This window comes from Sarcophilus harrisii, chromosome 3, assembly GCF_902635505.1.
Source record: "Sarcophilus harrisii chromosome 3, mSarHar1.11, whole genome shotgun sequence".
Classification (NCBI taxonomy): Eukaryota; Metazoa; Chordata; class Mammalia; order Dasyuromorphia; family Dasyuridae; genus Sarcophilus; species Sarcophilus harrisii.
Window position 1 is genome coordinate 587,935,654 of NC_045428.1, and position 14,944 is coordinate 587,950,597.

The window sequence follows — 14,944 nt, forward strand, 5'->3', positions numbered from 1 at the left end:
CCAGAGCCTCCTGACTTCAGGACAGCCATCTAGCTGTCCCTAAACAATATTTATACATTGTTCAATCATGTCCACATGTAAATGTTAGTTATTTTTATTATCTGTAAAATAGGCATTTATCTGTATGGGTACATATGTATGTGTGTGTGTGTGTGTGTGTGTCTAGACAGATACATCCCTGCTTAATTGTAGGCTTTGGGGGTGAGGGGGAAGGAAAATGGAAAAAAGGGATAAAATAAAAAATGCACAGCAAAGAACAAAAAAAAAAAAAAAATCTACACAGAAATAAAGAAGATGGACAGCTCTGACCACAATGTGTAGTATTTCTTGAAATGGAAATTGATTGTCTCATATTTTGAATCCTTTCTTATGTTCTGTTTTACACGTGATAGTTTTTTTCTTTTCATTTCTTTTTCTATGTTGTTTTATTTTTCTTTTTCTATTTTGCATCTAAGTGTTAAATAAATAAATGTAATTTTAAAATAAAATAAATTCAGCATGATGATAGAACCTACTTTCCAGAGTTGTGAGGATCAAAGTATTTTGCAAATCTTAAGAGTATTATGTAAATGTTTTTGATTATTAATATTTTCATCATCATCATCATAATTTTAAGGGTAAAGAAGTGAGGTTCAGGGGAAGATAGTAAACTTGTATATAGTACCTACTATGTGCCAGGTTCTCAGTGTTTTTTAACAGATGTCTCATTTTGAGCCTCATGGGAGGAAGTTGCTATTATTACCCCCATTTTATAGATGAGGAAACTGAGGCAAACAGAGAAGGTCATGATTAGACTATGGTGATCCACCTCATGTCTGAGATAAGATTCAGATACAGTTTTTTCTTACTCCCAAACATCAGATTGAGCTGCTTTTTTCTAGCTTTGATGGCTAGAAATGAGATACCCTTGTTTCTCCTTGGGGAAGATAGTCCAGGGGAGGTGGAATTCAGCTAGTCAGCAGGTATTTATTAAGCCCCTACTGTATGCCCCTCTTTGTGTTAAGCACTGAATAGAACAAGAAGGTAAAAACCATATGGGTTTGAAATCCCAACCAGGCTGATCCCTGCTCAGGCCTGTGGGCCAGAACGCAAATGAAGGGTGAGAAAGAGCTGGACTTGGGTCTCTTCCAGCTAAATGTGACTCCCTACCAGACTCCTGATCCCAGCTTTCAAGACCATTAGTCTCTGCAGTTCCCAGAAAGCTCCCCTCCTTTATTGCTTCCTGGTTTATCCTCACATTATTCCAGATGCCTGGAACGCGGCCCACCTCTCCCTGTGACTTTCTAGCCATCTCCAGCACCCAGTCCTGGCCCTGTATGACGGAGACATGTTTTCAATACACCTGGGCCAGGAGGGGGAGGAATTGGCAGAGAGATCCTGTTACTCCCATGAGGCACTGGGGTCTGGGTAGTAAACCTCTCCATCAGTCTCTCACAGACGCCAAGGCAGAAGATTTAAGGAGAGGCAGTAGCCATCTGCTCTTTCCTTTTTCTCCTCCTACCTGGACGCTGAAGACCCTAGGAGTTCTAGAGCTCTGCTCCGGATTCAGATCCTCACTAAGACCCCCAAAGACCTTGCCCACTGTAGATCTGAGACCCCCCTTTCCCCCACAATCCCAGAACAGGTGATCTTAACTTAGACTCCTGGAATCTTTTGAGTCATAATATATAATAATTGAAGAAAATTCTAAATTTCAGTTAGAAATTATAGTGAAAATCAGGATGTAATTTTCTTTTTCTCATTCAGGTTTTCCTGAAATATATATATATATAAATTAGTCTCTCTAAGAGGATATCGCAGACCTCTCAAATTTTCTACCTCACAGACTAATAGGATGAATAACACTGATTTAGGATTCAAATGGACTTTGAAAGCCCCTTAATTTGAGACCCAGAGAAATAAAATAGCTCACCAAATGTCACACAGATAGTAGTAAGTGACTGAACGGGATTTAAACCCATAGTGTGACCTTAAAGCCCATATTCCTTCCATGGAAGCTGCTTCCTCCTTCCTATAGACTCTATCTGGACTATCAGCTGCCACATCCTGTCCCCCCTCCCCCCCCCCAGGTCCTCTTAGATCCATTTAGATCCTTCTTCAGGGATCCATTTAGGTCCCTTCCCTCCCTCCCCATGAGGACCACCTCCAGGCCTGTCATATGTACCTCCCTCGGCCCTCAGTCTCCCCATATCTATCCCGAATCCCACTCAAGCCCCGGCCCTGACCTCTCAGCCAGCCTCTAATGCTCCCTTCTCCCGGCCCAGATTTCTCACACTGTCCTCCCCAGCCCTGCTCGGGGTGGGGCTGCCCCGAGAGGCCATTCCAGGCCCTGGCACACCGGGGTGTGGGGCGCCCCGGGGCCACCCCCAAGGGGGAAAACCTTTCCGTGGTCAGTGGGAGGCTGGGGCAGGCAGGATGTGCCTGGGCAGGGGCTCTGGGTGTGGGCCCAAAGGCCAGGACTCAAAGGTGAAGCTTGTCCCGGGCTTCCTGCCAGGACTGCAGAAGGGGAAGGCTGTTCTGTTCTGGGGAGTGGGAACTCAAGTTTGGAGAGGGCAGACATCCGGGAGGGCAGGGAGCTTGCAGCTACTTCCAAGAAGGCCTCGGCCAGGCCTTCCCCATGGGGCTCCAAGCCCTCCCAGGGCTTTGGATTAAGTCTGAGACCCCAGCTGGCCTTTGCCCCTGGTCGTTGATAAAGGAGGTAGTTACTCCCAGGGTCCCAACAAGCACCCATCTGCCTTCCCACAGCATGCTGGGAAGGAGCAAGCCCGAGCTGAGTTGGATCAGGCCCTCTGGTCTGAGGCTGGGGAAAGGAGGTGGGGGAAGTCTTCAGAAATGTCATCACTACTCTCCTTGGCCTGAATCCCGGCTTAGGGATGGCTAGGGAGGAGGGGGAGAAGAGCAGTGTTGGGTCTTCCTCAATGTCCCCCCCCTCCCACGCCCACCCCCCCAAGGATTTATTCTGAAGTCAGTTCTTTTAAATTCTTCCCTCCCCTAGGAGAGGGTTCCCAGCAGCTCAGAAGGCCCCCAAGGCCAGCCCAGACGGAACCACATTTCAACCTCCTCCCTATGAATCCTTTCTTTCGAGATCACAGGAAGAGCTAGGAAGGAAGTTAGGGACCATCCAGACCAGTCTTTCTTTTCCTCTTCCCATTCTGGACCTTTTTGATAATCCGGGGAAATCCCTTTCAGGCCAATTTTTTTTTGTTTTTCCAAGGGGGCTGCTTATATTGAAATAAAGATGTAAATCCCCTCCCCCCCTCCCCCAGTATCTAAGATCAGACTTTGATCTGGTCGGGACCCCCTATTTTACAGAATTGACATTTTAAAAGTGGAAGTGACTGGCCCAAGGTCACCTCATATCAAGAAGCCAGGTCTGGCTTCGGACCGGGTCCCACTTCCATAGGGCCTGACCATCTATTCCAGGTTCTGCAAAGGGAGGGGGCTCCTTACGGCTGTAACTCCCCCTGTTTGTACGCATCAGAAACTGAGTCTGATGGACTTGTCCCGAGGTCACAAGTCAGTGGCTGAGTCATCCCCCTCAAAGTGCTCCTCTCTTCCATTGGGCGCCCCGGACTTGGGGTACTTGCTGGCTCTCCTGGGGGGGGTGGGAGACAGAGGCAGGAACGGGCTCAGCCCCAGGATCGATAGAGAAATAGGCCCTTGGCCATTGCTTCGGAGCTGTCTTCACTTGTCTGTGGCGGCCACACCCTCCAAGGCCTGGGAAGGCTGTTCTGGTGGGGGAAGGGCGCTCCTGCAGGAGGGGGGCTGGTGGGGGGAAGGGTGCTATTGCAGGAGGTGTGTGTGTGGGGGCTTTCCCCTCATTCCGCCCAGGGACAACCCAATTCGCTCAAGGGTGTGGCACTTGGGATTCTAAGAGACCCGGGAGGGGGTGGGGGAGGAGGGAGGGTCCTCAGCAGCAGGCGAGGTGGCTTAGGGAGCCGGAGCCCCCGCAGCGAGAGACGCATCGCAGCTGGCTCTGGCCCAGGGCTGCGGGGAGGGGAGGGGGCGCAGGTAAGCGGGAGGCTCAGGGTCACGTCAGGTAGTATTTGAACACAGTCCTTCCTGACCCCTGGTTATCGGGAGGCCGCAGGAGCACATGACTGGGTCAGGAGAGCCGGGCTTAAGGCTCACTCTGTGTAACTGCACAAATCTCGCCCTTCCCGTAAAGTGAGAGCAGAGACCTCGTGATCTCCAGGGGCCTTCCTGGCCCGACATTTATCAGGGGAGTGGGAGAGGCAACTCCCTGCAAAGGGAAGGAAAGCTCCTGGTCCCAGCAAGTAATAAATAACTCCCTCCCCCTCCCCACCCGCAGCCCACCCCCTCCCCCCTTGGGATTTTCTTGGGAAGGAAATCAGGCCGACAGCTCCTCTTCCTACACACATCTGGGAGTGCATCTGTCAGGCTTAGGGAGGCTCCATCCTGACCACCCAGCCAGGCCCGGAGAGGCCAGCCCGGCTCCGAGAAAGCCCCTCCCTCAGTCCTCGCGGCACCTGAGGGACGTGGGGAGGGGAGAGAGCAGGAACGGGCTGGGACTGGGGCAGGGGGTGACGCAGGCTAATAAGTCGGGGTTATTCCGCCGGAGGGGGGAAGGGTGCCGTGTGCAGCTGTGCCCCGGCCTCGGTTCCGTTGGTCCCGGGGGTCAGCTCGGAACTCGTCGCACCCCTCTGCCAATCAGTCAGCTGCCAGCCTTCCCTCGGCGGCAGGAGGGGAAACTGAGGTTTCTTGCGCCCCCGCCCCCGCCCGGGTTGGACCTCCGGCTCTGTTCCCGGGGCCAAGCCAGGCGTGGCCCCGGCTCCCCCGCCGAGCCTGGCCCGGGCGCGGGGTCAGTGCGTGCGGCCTGGGCGGGCGGCTCGGGGCTCGGGTTTCCTCTCCCCGGGGCCGCCCGCCGAGCGCAAGGTCGGTGAGTCAGCGCGGGAGGGGCCGCCGCCGCCTCCGGCCTCCGGCCTCTGCTGGGCCCCCCTCCCGGCCGGAAATCTCTCTCCCACGGAGGGGGGGGGGCGGGGGAGAGGCGGGGGCGGCTGCTCTTTGCTCCTCCGGGCTGTCTCCTTCCCCCCCCCCCCGCGGGCCGAGCCCACGTACCCAGGGCGGAGAGACTGGCCCTGCAGCTGGAGGGATTGAGGTCAGACAGCATTTGTTGATTTCATCGGCAGGGAAGCTTTCCAGACCGGAGGCCGGACTCCCAGGGAGGAGGAGGGAAGGGGGATGGGGGGGACTCCCGAGGGCCTCGCCGCAGGCCTGAAGAAGCCGAGACGCTGCCCGCGTGGCTTGGGCCTGGGGATCGTCAGCTAGTGACCTCTTGACCGCCCCCCCCCCCCCAGCCGCCCCGAGTCGGGGGCCGGGGCCCAGGCCCAAGGCCGGGAGGACCTTTAGCCTTTCCCCTCCAGTTCTTCCAGCTTCTCTCACGTATTCAAAGCCTCCTCACGGGCAGGAAATTCTTGCTCGGGATCTAACTTCAAGCCCCGCGTCCCTTCCGTAGGGTCAGATGCTGGACACTGACAACTGGGAGGGGGCTGGGGGGCCTTTGGGGACCCGGATTTCGTTCTCAACCGCATCCCCTCCCAATTTCTCCCCTAAATTTCCTCCCCGACATTCCTGGTGGGGGGAGAAATTGGGGAAGGGGAGGGGGCAAGGGAAGGAGACAAGGAGAAGGGAGGGGGAATGGCACAGTGGGCTCCGAAAAAGCCCACCTGGGAGGGTCAAGAAATCAGTTCTCTTACAACACGTGCGCACCCCCAGGTGACAGGTGGTGGGGCTGAGGGGCCTCAGCTTTTAAGAGCCTCTGGGGGCATATTGTGCCTCTCCAGACCCGGAAATCCCCCAATCCTGCCCCATGTGAAGGAGGGGCTTTTCCCCCTTGAATCTAGATGGGGGGAGGGCGAGTGCTGGGACAAATCCTGAACTTACACTGTTTATTTTCAGGATTCTTCCTGCAAACCCGAAGCCGCAAACCCAAGCCCTATTTACACAGGGTTCGGGAAGGGTCATATGACTCTGGGTGGCCACAGGCTCCCTAGGGAGGGGCTGCAGTGGGTGGCCACGGGGACACCCCACCCTGACCCTGCTGACCTCCCTCCCCCCAACCTGCAGCTTATTTTTTCTCAAGGACCTTATCCACCGCCCAATTTCCCCTCAGGGCTGTATGGCTGGCTGTCTCTCCCACAGTGGCCCCCCCCTTCCCATCATTCCCATTTACTATCTCCCTCCCAGGCGCCCTCCCTGCTCTTCCACTGAACCTCAAATTCCCCCATCTGTCATCAATAAAAACGTCCATTACTTCATTGATAATTAATTCTTCACTAGTAAATGTTTTCTCTGTCATTGTCCCCTCCCTGCCTCCATAGCATGCTTTCCTCCCTAAATAATCCCCTCACCATCTACTCTCATTTCCCCCCTGACGATTCCCCCCTCCCCAAGCTCTCAGACTATGGAGAAAGCCCGACTCCTTTAGGGATAGGTCACTACTTCCCCCTTGTGGGCAAACGAGATCACTGCACGATTCCCGCCCTTTCACAACACTTGTAAGTTCTGAGCTGGCAGGAGGGAGGGAGTCATTCTGGGAAGGCTGGGGTGTGGCCTCCCAGGTCATCCTCAAGCTCCCCAAAAGTGTCACCCCCTACCGAGAGCCATTCCCAGGTCTTAATCAATCTCATTGCTTTCCTTCTGAGATCGTCCATCTCCAAGTTATCTCCATCCATCTCGTTTGTCCATAATTGTCTGCATGTTGGCTCCCCTTTTGACTGTAAACTAATAGCTCAAAGGGATTCTCTTTTGCTTTTCTTTGTATCCCTGGGGCTTGGCACAGTGACTGGAGCCTAGTAGGTGCTTAATAAAAGCTTTTGAACTCAGCTGCTTTTTTTTTTTAATTTTAAAAATTTATTTATTTATTTGTTTGTGACTCGGCTGCTTTGATGAGACCCTTAGAGATGTCAGCCCCACCTGTGACTAGAACCTCCTTCTACCATCACATCCCTCTGCCCTTCTTCCCTCAGGGGTCCTTTCCCTAAGCAGCAGAGATGGCTGCTGGGCCGAGACCCCAGATACTCTCTGTTTCCTCCCAGGAAGAGCTTGACCAATGACGATGGGGCTCCGGGTGGTATTCAGTAGGGGGCTACTTTTCTATTTTTCTGGCATTTGTCTGGTGCCCCTGTTTACCTATGTGGAAAATGAAGAGTCTAAGGATTATCTCTCTTAGAGGTTCTGAAGGGATAGCTCCTTTGCCTAAGTCTGACTGGCACCTGGGAGAGAGCTCAAGCGTTCTGTTCTTCATTAAACCTTTCTTTCTCTATCCCTTCTTTGCTCCCCCCCCCCCATTCTCTGCTAGGGTCCCTCCTTCCCGAGGTGCCTTGTACTGAACTACTTTATATTTATTTATTCTCTCTATGCTTATTCAGTTACATGTATGTATACGCTTATCTCCTCCGTTAGAATATAAGTTCCTTGAGAGCAGGGCCTGTTTCAGTCTCGTGCTTCTAGTGTCTGGTATATAATATATAATTATTATAATAACATAATATAATTATAATAACTATAATATGTAATTATAATATGATAATAAATATGATATTATAATATAATGAGTATACAATAATATAATTATGATGTAATGAAATATAATAAATAAAATTATAATATTATAATCATGTGTTATATAATGATATATATTATTGATATATGTTATAACATAATATAATATGCATAGATATACATATATATGTTCTGTATGTAGTATGACATAACAATATAATATACTATGTGCTTAATAAATCACTTCTGGTAAGTGATTATCCTCCTTCCCTTCATCCACTCTTCCCCTTCATCATCATTCCAAGTTTTCTTTAGGATGGGAGGAGCGCGACCTTGGTGTCCTGGAAAAATAGTGGTTTGGGTCTGCCTCTTAGCAGCTAGGGGACTTTGGGTAAAAGTCCCCTTCCTCTCCGAATTTTGCTTCTTCTCCAATGAAGGCCTTTGACTAGATTTCTTTAGGACTTCCGGAATCTGTTCCTGGTAATCTGGACTATGGAAACGTGGACTCAAGTTCGGAGCCTGACTGGTCCACTCACTTGGGTGACCCCTGAGGCTTAAATAGAATCCGTGTCCCACTGGGTCCCTGCCACCGAGCAGCTGTGACTGGGACATGTGGCTGGGGCAGTCACTACCCTGTGCCTGTGACACAGGAAGACCCCTCCCCTTCCCCGCCCCACAGGGGGCTGGGCCCTCTCAAATGCCATCTATTTGTAGAGCTGGGTCCCAGGGTGGGTCAGCAGGGGCTGGCGGGGAGCATGTGACCAGTGGGCAAGGAGAGTATTTTTAGGATGTCAATGAGAGAGGCCGGAGGGGCGGGGCTCGGCCCACTGTCCTAGACTGAGCCAACGGTGTGCTCCTCTGGACCCAGCTGCCTGTAACCCCCAGCCTGCTTCATGCCCTCCATCAAGCTGTGGGGACCCAGGTAGGACCTGTCAGTCCCTTCCCCCCTCCCCATTCTTCTCCCCCATTCCACAGGGGTGAGTGTCCCGGAGGGGTGGGAATGGGCAGGGGCTAATTCTGCCCATTTGGGGGTTTCTTGTGCCTTGGAAGACAGGGGCCTCCATCCTTCATTGCTCTGGTCACTGGGGGGATCTGTGCAGGGCTGGGGGGCTGTCACCAGGAATGGGGTCCCAGGACTTGGAGCATGTCCAAGATTCACTTCCTGGGGTGGGGGTGAGACTCCTTGAAACCTGGGATGCCTCTAGGTGTGAAGGGTCATTCAGGGAAATGGGGGGTTAGGGAAGGAGCAAAGAGTGAGGGTCCACACCATGGAGCTGTGTACTTGGGGACCCCGGGGTCGTCCCTGCTGAGGGGAGCTGAAGGATCTCACTGTTGCCCCTCTGTGCTGTGTGACTGTGTCCCATTCCGTGCCTCGGTTTTCCCTGCTCTGGGCCTCAGTTTCCCCACCTACTTTCAGGAATATCCTGGTATCCCCCCTGCCCCATGGGAAGGAAAGGGAATTCTCCTAAGAGAACTAAGCCCAGGTTCCGGTTCTGGCCCAGCTCTTTACTACTGCTCTGACCTTGGACAAATCTCCCTGGGTTTCAGTTTCCTGGTTTGTAAAATGAGCGCTTTGACCTAGATGGCCTGAGAACCTTTCCAGCCCTGAGCCCATGATCTCCCTGCTGACCACAGCCCCTGACCATGGGGAGTGAAACGACCTTGATAGACTGACCCAGTGACCTCTCGAGGCTGCCAAAGACTGCCGGGAGCCCGAGGTGCCCTGGAGGGGCTTGGTGGTCCTCCTTGGCTGTCTTCCCCTGCCCCCCGCCCCTCCAGGCCCACTCCTTGTTAAGGAGGACTCTGATCACCAAAGAGCAGCCCCGAGTGACAGCTCAGAAAGGGTCTGGGAACATTAGCGGCCTTCTTTGCAGGGAGATCAGGGTTGGGGGGGGGAATCCACCATAGAAACAACTATGTTCATTATATTATATACATAGACATTATATAATATTTTATAATTATAAACATAAATATATAATCTATTTATATTATTCTATATGTTATATATAATACATATCATATAATAGAAAATCACCTTATCTGAGCTATAAGATCATATCATTGATATTTTTCCCTCAAGAAAATAATTTGATTTGATAAATTAAAAGGTCCCGGAGGAAAAAAAAAACTCAAAGACACGAGAAAGCGTTTTTGTTATCTGATTTTAGGGGAGATTTCCAAAAAGTTTTTAGGGAAAAACGGGGGGTTTATGAGCCTGGAAGGAGACCCCCCTTGCTCAGGCAAAGAGGGGAAAATGAAATGATTGGCTTGCAGTCAGACGGGGGAGAATCCCTCCGACCCGTGGCCTCATGCAGGATTCCAGGCTGCTCTAGAAAGAGGGGGGGAGGAAGAGGATCAGAGCCCCAGACAGGGGGAGAAACTGAGACACGAGGAGTGGGTGGGGTCACAGCTTGGGCTCTCCCGGCCTCGGGTTCCTGGCCCAGCCTCTGCCCCCCGTGTCTCTGTCACCCCAGAATGGAGAACTTTGAGTACAGCATCCAGCTGAGCGACAAGGACTGGGCCGACTTCTCGGCGGCCGCGGAGGAGTGCGGCCTTCTGCAGGCGGCTCTGGCTTCGGGGGACGAGCCCCTCTCCAGCGACATTGAGCAGGGGGACAGCAGCGGCAGCAGTCCCCCCGGGCCTCCCCCCCCACGGCTCCTCCGGGTGCGAGCAGGCAGCCCCCCGGCCGAGGACCTGCTGGCGGTCCTGAGCAGGCGGCCCTTGGCCGCCGCCCAGGGGGGCTGCTCTGGCAGGGAGGAGGAGGAGGGCCCAGATGCCCGCCTGGTCAGCAGGTTTCGGTGTGAGCGTGTCCTGGCCCCGGGGGCTGGTCAGCAGACTCAGTGCACGTCCACCCAGCTGGAGGAGCAGCTGCCCTCGGCTGTCCTCTGCCCCGAGCAGCTCGCTCCTGCCCTGCAGCCCGAGCCCAGCGCCAGGGGTGGCGAGATGCAGAAGTCCCCACGGGGGGCTGCCACCCAGCTCACTGAGGCCGGGGGCCACTCGGGGAAGGACCCCCCCGGCCAGGAGCAGCCGAACAGCCTCGACCCGGCCAATGGGAAGAGATCTCCCCACGAGCCCAACCCCGGCGCCTCCCCCCGGAGCCCAGGGAAGAAGAAGCGGAGGTCGGTGGCTGCCAAGGGAAGTGGATCCCCGAAAGCTCAGGACTCCAAGAGACAGGGGCCCCCCAGCCCCTCGCTGCCCCCTTCCGGGAGCCAGCCGGACAAGGGCCCCAGCCAGGCTCTGGCCGGCCTGGAGGAGGACGGTCCAGGAGCAGAGCCGCCGGCTGGAGTGGCTGGACTGGGAACCAGAGCCAGCCGTGGGGCAGACCCACTGGGCCCACCCTCCTCCCCCATCCCGGGCCCGAGGCCCTCTCCCCCCACGCCACGTCCGGAGGCAGGACCTGCCCCCCGAGAACGGCCCTTCTCAGATCTGGCTTCTCCTGCCTCAAAGACAGGGAATGTGTCTACACCTACCCGGATTCCGGAAGCAGGAGAAAACTTGTCTACACCTGTCTCCTTCCCTGAGAAGGGAGTGAACTTGTTTGGTGTGGCCTCTGAGGCTGAGTCAGGCCGTGATCCATCTATACCTGTCTCCAAAGAGAAGCTGCGCAGGAATAATGAGACCAATTCAGAAGGCGGCTTCCCCCACACTTCTGTCGCCAAGTCGGAACCCCAGCACCATCGGTCTACACTTGTTCTCTTCCCTAAGGCAGAGGTACCCAAGGCCCAGCCAAATGTGAATATGTCTACACCTGCTCCCCAGCTCCAGCCAGAAGTGGATGTGTCTACACCTGACCTGAAGGCCGAGCCAGACAGGAACCGCTCTGCTTCTGCCCCCAGAGCCAGGGCAGACGTGGATGTGTCTACACCTGACCTGAAGGCCGAGCCAGACAGGAACCCCCCTGTTTCTGCCCCCAGAGCCAGGGCAGATGTGGATGTGTCTACACCTGACCTCAAGGTCGAGCCAGACAGGAACCCCTCTGCTTCTGCCCCCAGAGCCAGGGCAGACGTGAATGTGTCTACACCGGCCCAAGTTACTAAGAGTTTCGATTCCCTGGCTCCATGGGAGCCCCAGGGGGAGCCTGAGGAAGGGGCTCCCTTGTGTCCAGGCCCCCTGAGGGCGCCTTCACAGGGAACGGCTCCGGCAGTGCAGTCCCCCAGCATTGTGGCCCCGAGCCAAGCTCCAAGGAGGAAGAAAGTCCGTTTTTCAGGGGTGTCTAGCTCCCCCCAGGAGGACTCCACCCCAGCCTCTCCATCAGTGGACAAGGCTGCACCTGAGAGCCCTCGGACTTTGGGCGGGGGCCGGGGGGGCCCCAGAGCCTGGGACGCTGTGGCTGTGGGCTTGCACCCCCAGCCGCGGATTCTGAAGCACCCGTCCTACCCCTCGGCCTTGGCCAGGGAGTCGGCAGGACCCCGGGAGGACTTTGCCCTGACCCTCCCTGAGGCCTATGACTACTTTTTCTGTGACACCATCTTGGAGGAGGAGGAGGAGGAGGAGGAGGAGGAGGACTTCCCGGCCGATGTGCAGTGGCCTGAGGTGTGTGAATATTTTTTCCGGGACAGCCGACTCCACCCCCCAGCACCCGCTCTCCAGGCGCCCACTCGGGGCGCGCCGGTCCCCATCTCCATCCCGGAGGCCTACGAACACTTTTTTGGGGAGCAGGGGCCGCTGAGCCCGTCCGACGAGCAGACTCGGGGGCCCGAGCAGGCTCCCCTCCTGGTCCGGCCTGGGGTCCCCACCCCTGGAGAACAAGGCCCACAGAAAGCGGAGGAGCTGGGCCTGAGCGTGAGCCTCGAAGGTAAGGGACAGGGTTGGGGCTGGCTGGGAGTACAGTCTGTTCCCGGTCCAAGGAACAGGCTGTCCGGGGTAGGGGTGGGGGGAAGGCGCTGCTGGACTCGTGCTGGCTGGGGCCTTTGGCCCGGCTTTAACCCCTTGCACCCTCAGCCCCCGAGCTTTGGGTCCCGCCAACCCCTGCCCCTAAAGTGACCACAGGACACAGTCCGGCTCCTTGGGGCGGGGGGGGGGCGCCAGGGGCTAGTTCAGAAGTGAGTGCATCCAGGGCGGTGGGAACCCCATCCCCTGGCCCGGCCCCAGCCACTGGCTCCCCGCTGGCTCCCATCCGGCCATCTGCTTCTGGTCTCTAGTTTAATTCCATATTTCATAAGAACCCACTGGGGATCTGGGAGGGGAGACTCCTGGCCTCCTGTGGGCTGGGACCCTGGGGAGGACGAGGCTCGGGAGGCTGGAGCCGGCCCTGGACGGATGCGACTCGGGGCCACATACTGTGTTTCCTCCCCAGGGGAGCAGAGGGCTCCACTCATCCCCATCACCTTTAACCAGAATGACATGTGTCTGGGGTTCGTGGCCTTCGCCACGTGGGCCGTGAGGACTTCAGACCTTCATGCACCAGATGCCTGGAAAACAGGTCCGGGGGCCGGGGCCTGGGAGGGTCCCGGGGGGCCTGTGGGTGACAAGGGACTTCTGGGGAGCGTGGGAAATCCTCCCCCTTCTCTGAGTCTGTTTGGGTTGGATTGGAGCCATAAATTAAGGGTGAAAGGGTGGGGGAATGCTCAGCACTGACAGTTGACCCCGGGGTCCCGGCACCTCCCAACCCCGGGGGGGATGTCATTCTCACCCTCCCCCCTATTCCTGTTCCATCTTTGGGGCACTTTAAAGGGTTTTCCAGCAGGGACAGTCAGTGATTGTAAATCCCCTCCTCATCCTCCTGGGCCGCTCCCTCTGCCCCGAGATGGGGCGGCCCCAAGAGCCAGCAGTCTTGCCCGAAGCACCCCCACCTTTCCCAGCTGCCTCTTTCTGCTTTTCCCCTCCAGTGTTGCTGGCCAACATCGGCGCCCTCTCGGCCATTCGATACTTCCGGAGACAGGCCGGGGAAGGACGCCCGAACCCGTAGCCTGCAGGCCGGGCCAGCTGGGGCCCAGGAGGGCAGGCCCCAGCCGGGGACGGCTGCCGAGACTCAGGGTTGGAGTGAGGGGCACAGTCCGCCAAGGGGGGCCAGGCTTCTTCAGACCTCTGGTCTGTTCCGGCCACATTCACACAGCCCTCCCCCCCCCCCATCTCCCAGCCTCTCTCCTCCCCCAGCCCAGGCCTGGCCCTCATGTCCAGCCCGGGGCCTGCACATCCCAGCGGGAGGCCCGGGTCCCGCTGGCGGCCGAGGGCTAAGTTGTAGCACCTGTAGTAAGTCAGACTTCACAAGGTAGAGTGGGGAAGAGGGGGATGGCCCAGGCTATCTGCTGAGGAATGGATGAGGGGAGCGGGCAGAGGGACCCCCAAGTGAGCCCCACCTGGTTGGAGGCTCCTGAATGTCTTGGAAGTGGGGCAAGAGACCATGTGGGAGGTGGGGGGGGCAAGTAGCTGCCGGGGCAAAGCGCAGCCACTTCAGGAAGCCCCTCTGGACTCACTGGTGACAGGCCCTGGAGATGGGGGGCATGGGGGCCCCCTCGGGTGGGTTCTGGAGCGGAGAATGCAGAAGGAAGGGGGTCAGAGGAACACAGCTCCTGCTGCTGGGGACGGGCCGGGCCCACACAAATTGTGGGAGCACAGTAAGGATCCCTGGAAGGAGCTGGTGGGAGTGGGACGATGGCGCAGGGACACTTGGATGTCATTTGGAAACCGAGGACTCCCTAAGGAAGGATGGAGTTTTTGAAGGCAAGGAGACATGAGTAGGGGGCAGGAGATGGAGAGGTCATTTGGCTCTATAGGCCTGGTGAGGGATGGGAGGCTCCTGGTCATTTGGAGAGCGGGAGGGAAGTGGGAGAGGAATCTGAGAGGGCAGCAGGGAGGTTAAAGGTTAATGGTCTCACTGGGGGCTCTGAGTCCTTCTGGACTGAGGTCCCTGACAGTTACCTGAGTGTGTAATGATGTGTGTGGGGGGGGAGAAGAATGGACACACAGACAGTGGGTGACAATAAATTTTTTTTCTATTTCTGGGTTGATGGGTTGATTTCCCCAGGATCAGCTCCATCCCCTTCCCCAGACCTCATTGTCAGGATTATGGCCCATTACCCAGAAGCCACCCCGTGACACAGGCTGAATCCAGTGGACAGGAATCACTCAGGAAGCCCAGAGTCCCTCCTGCCTCTCTGGGAGTGGCTGGGGACAGGGGACTTCCCTGAAGGCAGGCCCTAGAATCTCTGGCAGAAAAACCAGTCCCCGATTCTGGAGGTCTCAATCCTGTCCTGACTTGTTTTAAGGGAATATGGGGGAGGGGTCTGTAGTGTCTGTCTAACCTGTCCTTACTTAATCCTCAGGTCCTAGACAGAGCTGAGAGAAACCAATGACCCTTTTTTGTTCACAGCTCTTCACTGGCCCCAGGCCCCAATCTGCAGCCTCCTACTAACTTCATAGCTCACTGTCCCTTCCAGCCCTCACTGCCCCCTTCCCCTTTAATTTAACCCTTGTC

The 14,944-nt window shown here is 55.9% G+C and overlaps 1 protein-coding gene across 1 annotated transcript; it reads left to right on the plus strand.

The window, feature by feature from the left end:
- Positions 1-8,283: 8,283 nt before the first annotated feature.
- Positions 8,284-14,918, plus strand: PERM1 (PPARGC1 and ESRR induced regulator, muscle 1). Its single transcript, XM_031963085.1, has 4 exons — positions 8,284-8,446; positions 10,002-12,322; positions 12,824-12,949; positions 13,356-14,918. The coding sequence occupies exons 1-4, from the start codon at positions 8,418-8,420 to the stop codon at positions 13,433-13,435; spliced, it is 2,556 nt and encodes an 851-aa protein (XP_031818945.1). The 5' UTR covers positions 8,284-8,417; the 3' UTR covers positions 13,436-14,918.
- The last annotated feature ends 26 nt before the right edge of the window (positions 14,919-14,944 follow it).

Bases quoted from the DNA above. Each gene is read 5' to 3' on its own strand.
- PERM1 (XM_031963085.1), top strand. From the start codon at position 8,418: ATGCCCTCCATCAAGCTGTGGGGACCCAG. The intron at 8,447-10,001 runs GTAGGACCTGTC...CTGTCACCCCAG, and splicing joins ATCAAGCTGTGGGGACCCAG to AATGGAGAACTTTGAGTACA. The intron at 12,323-12,823 runs GTAAGGGACAGG...TTTCCTCCCCAG, and splicing joins CCTGAGCGTGAGCCTCGAAG to GGGAGCAGAGGGCTCCACTC.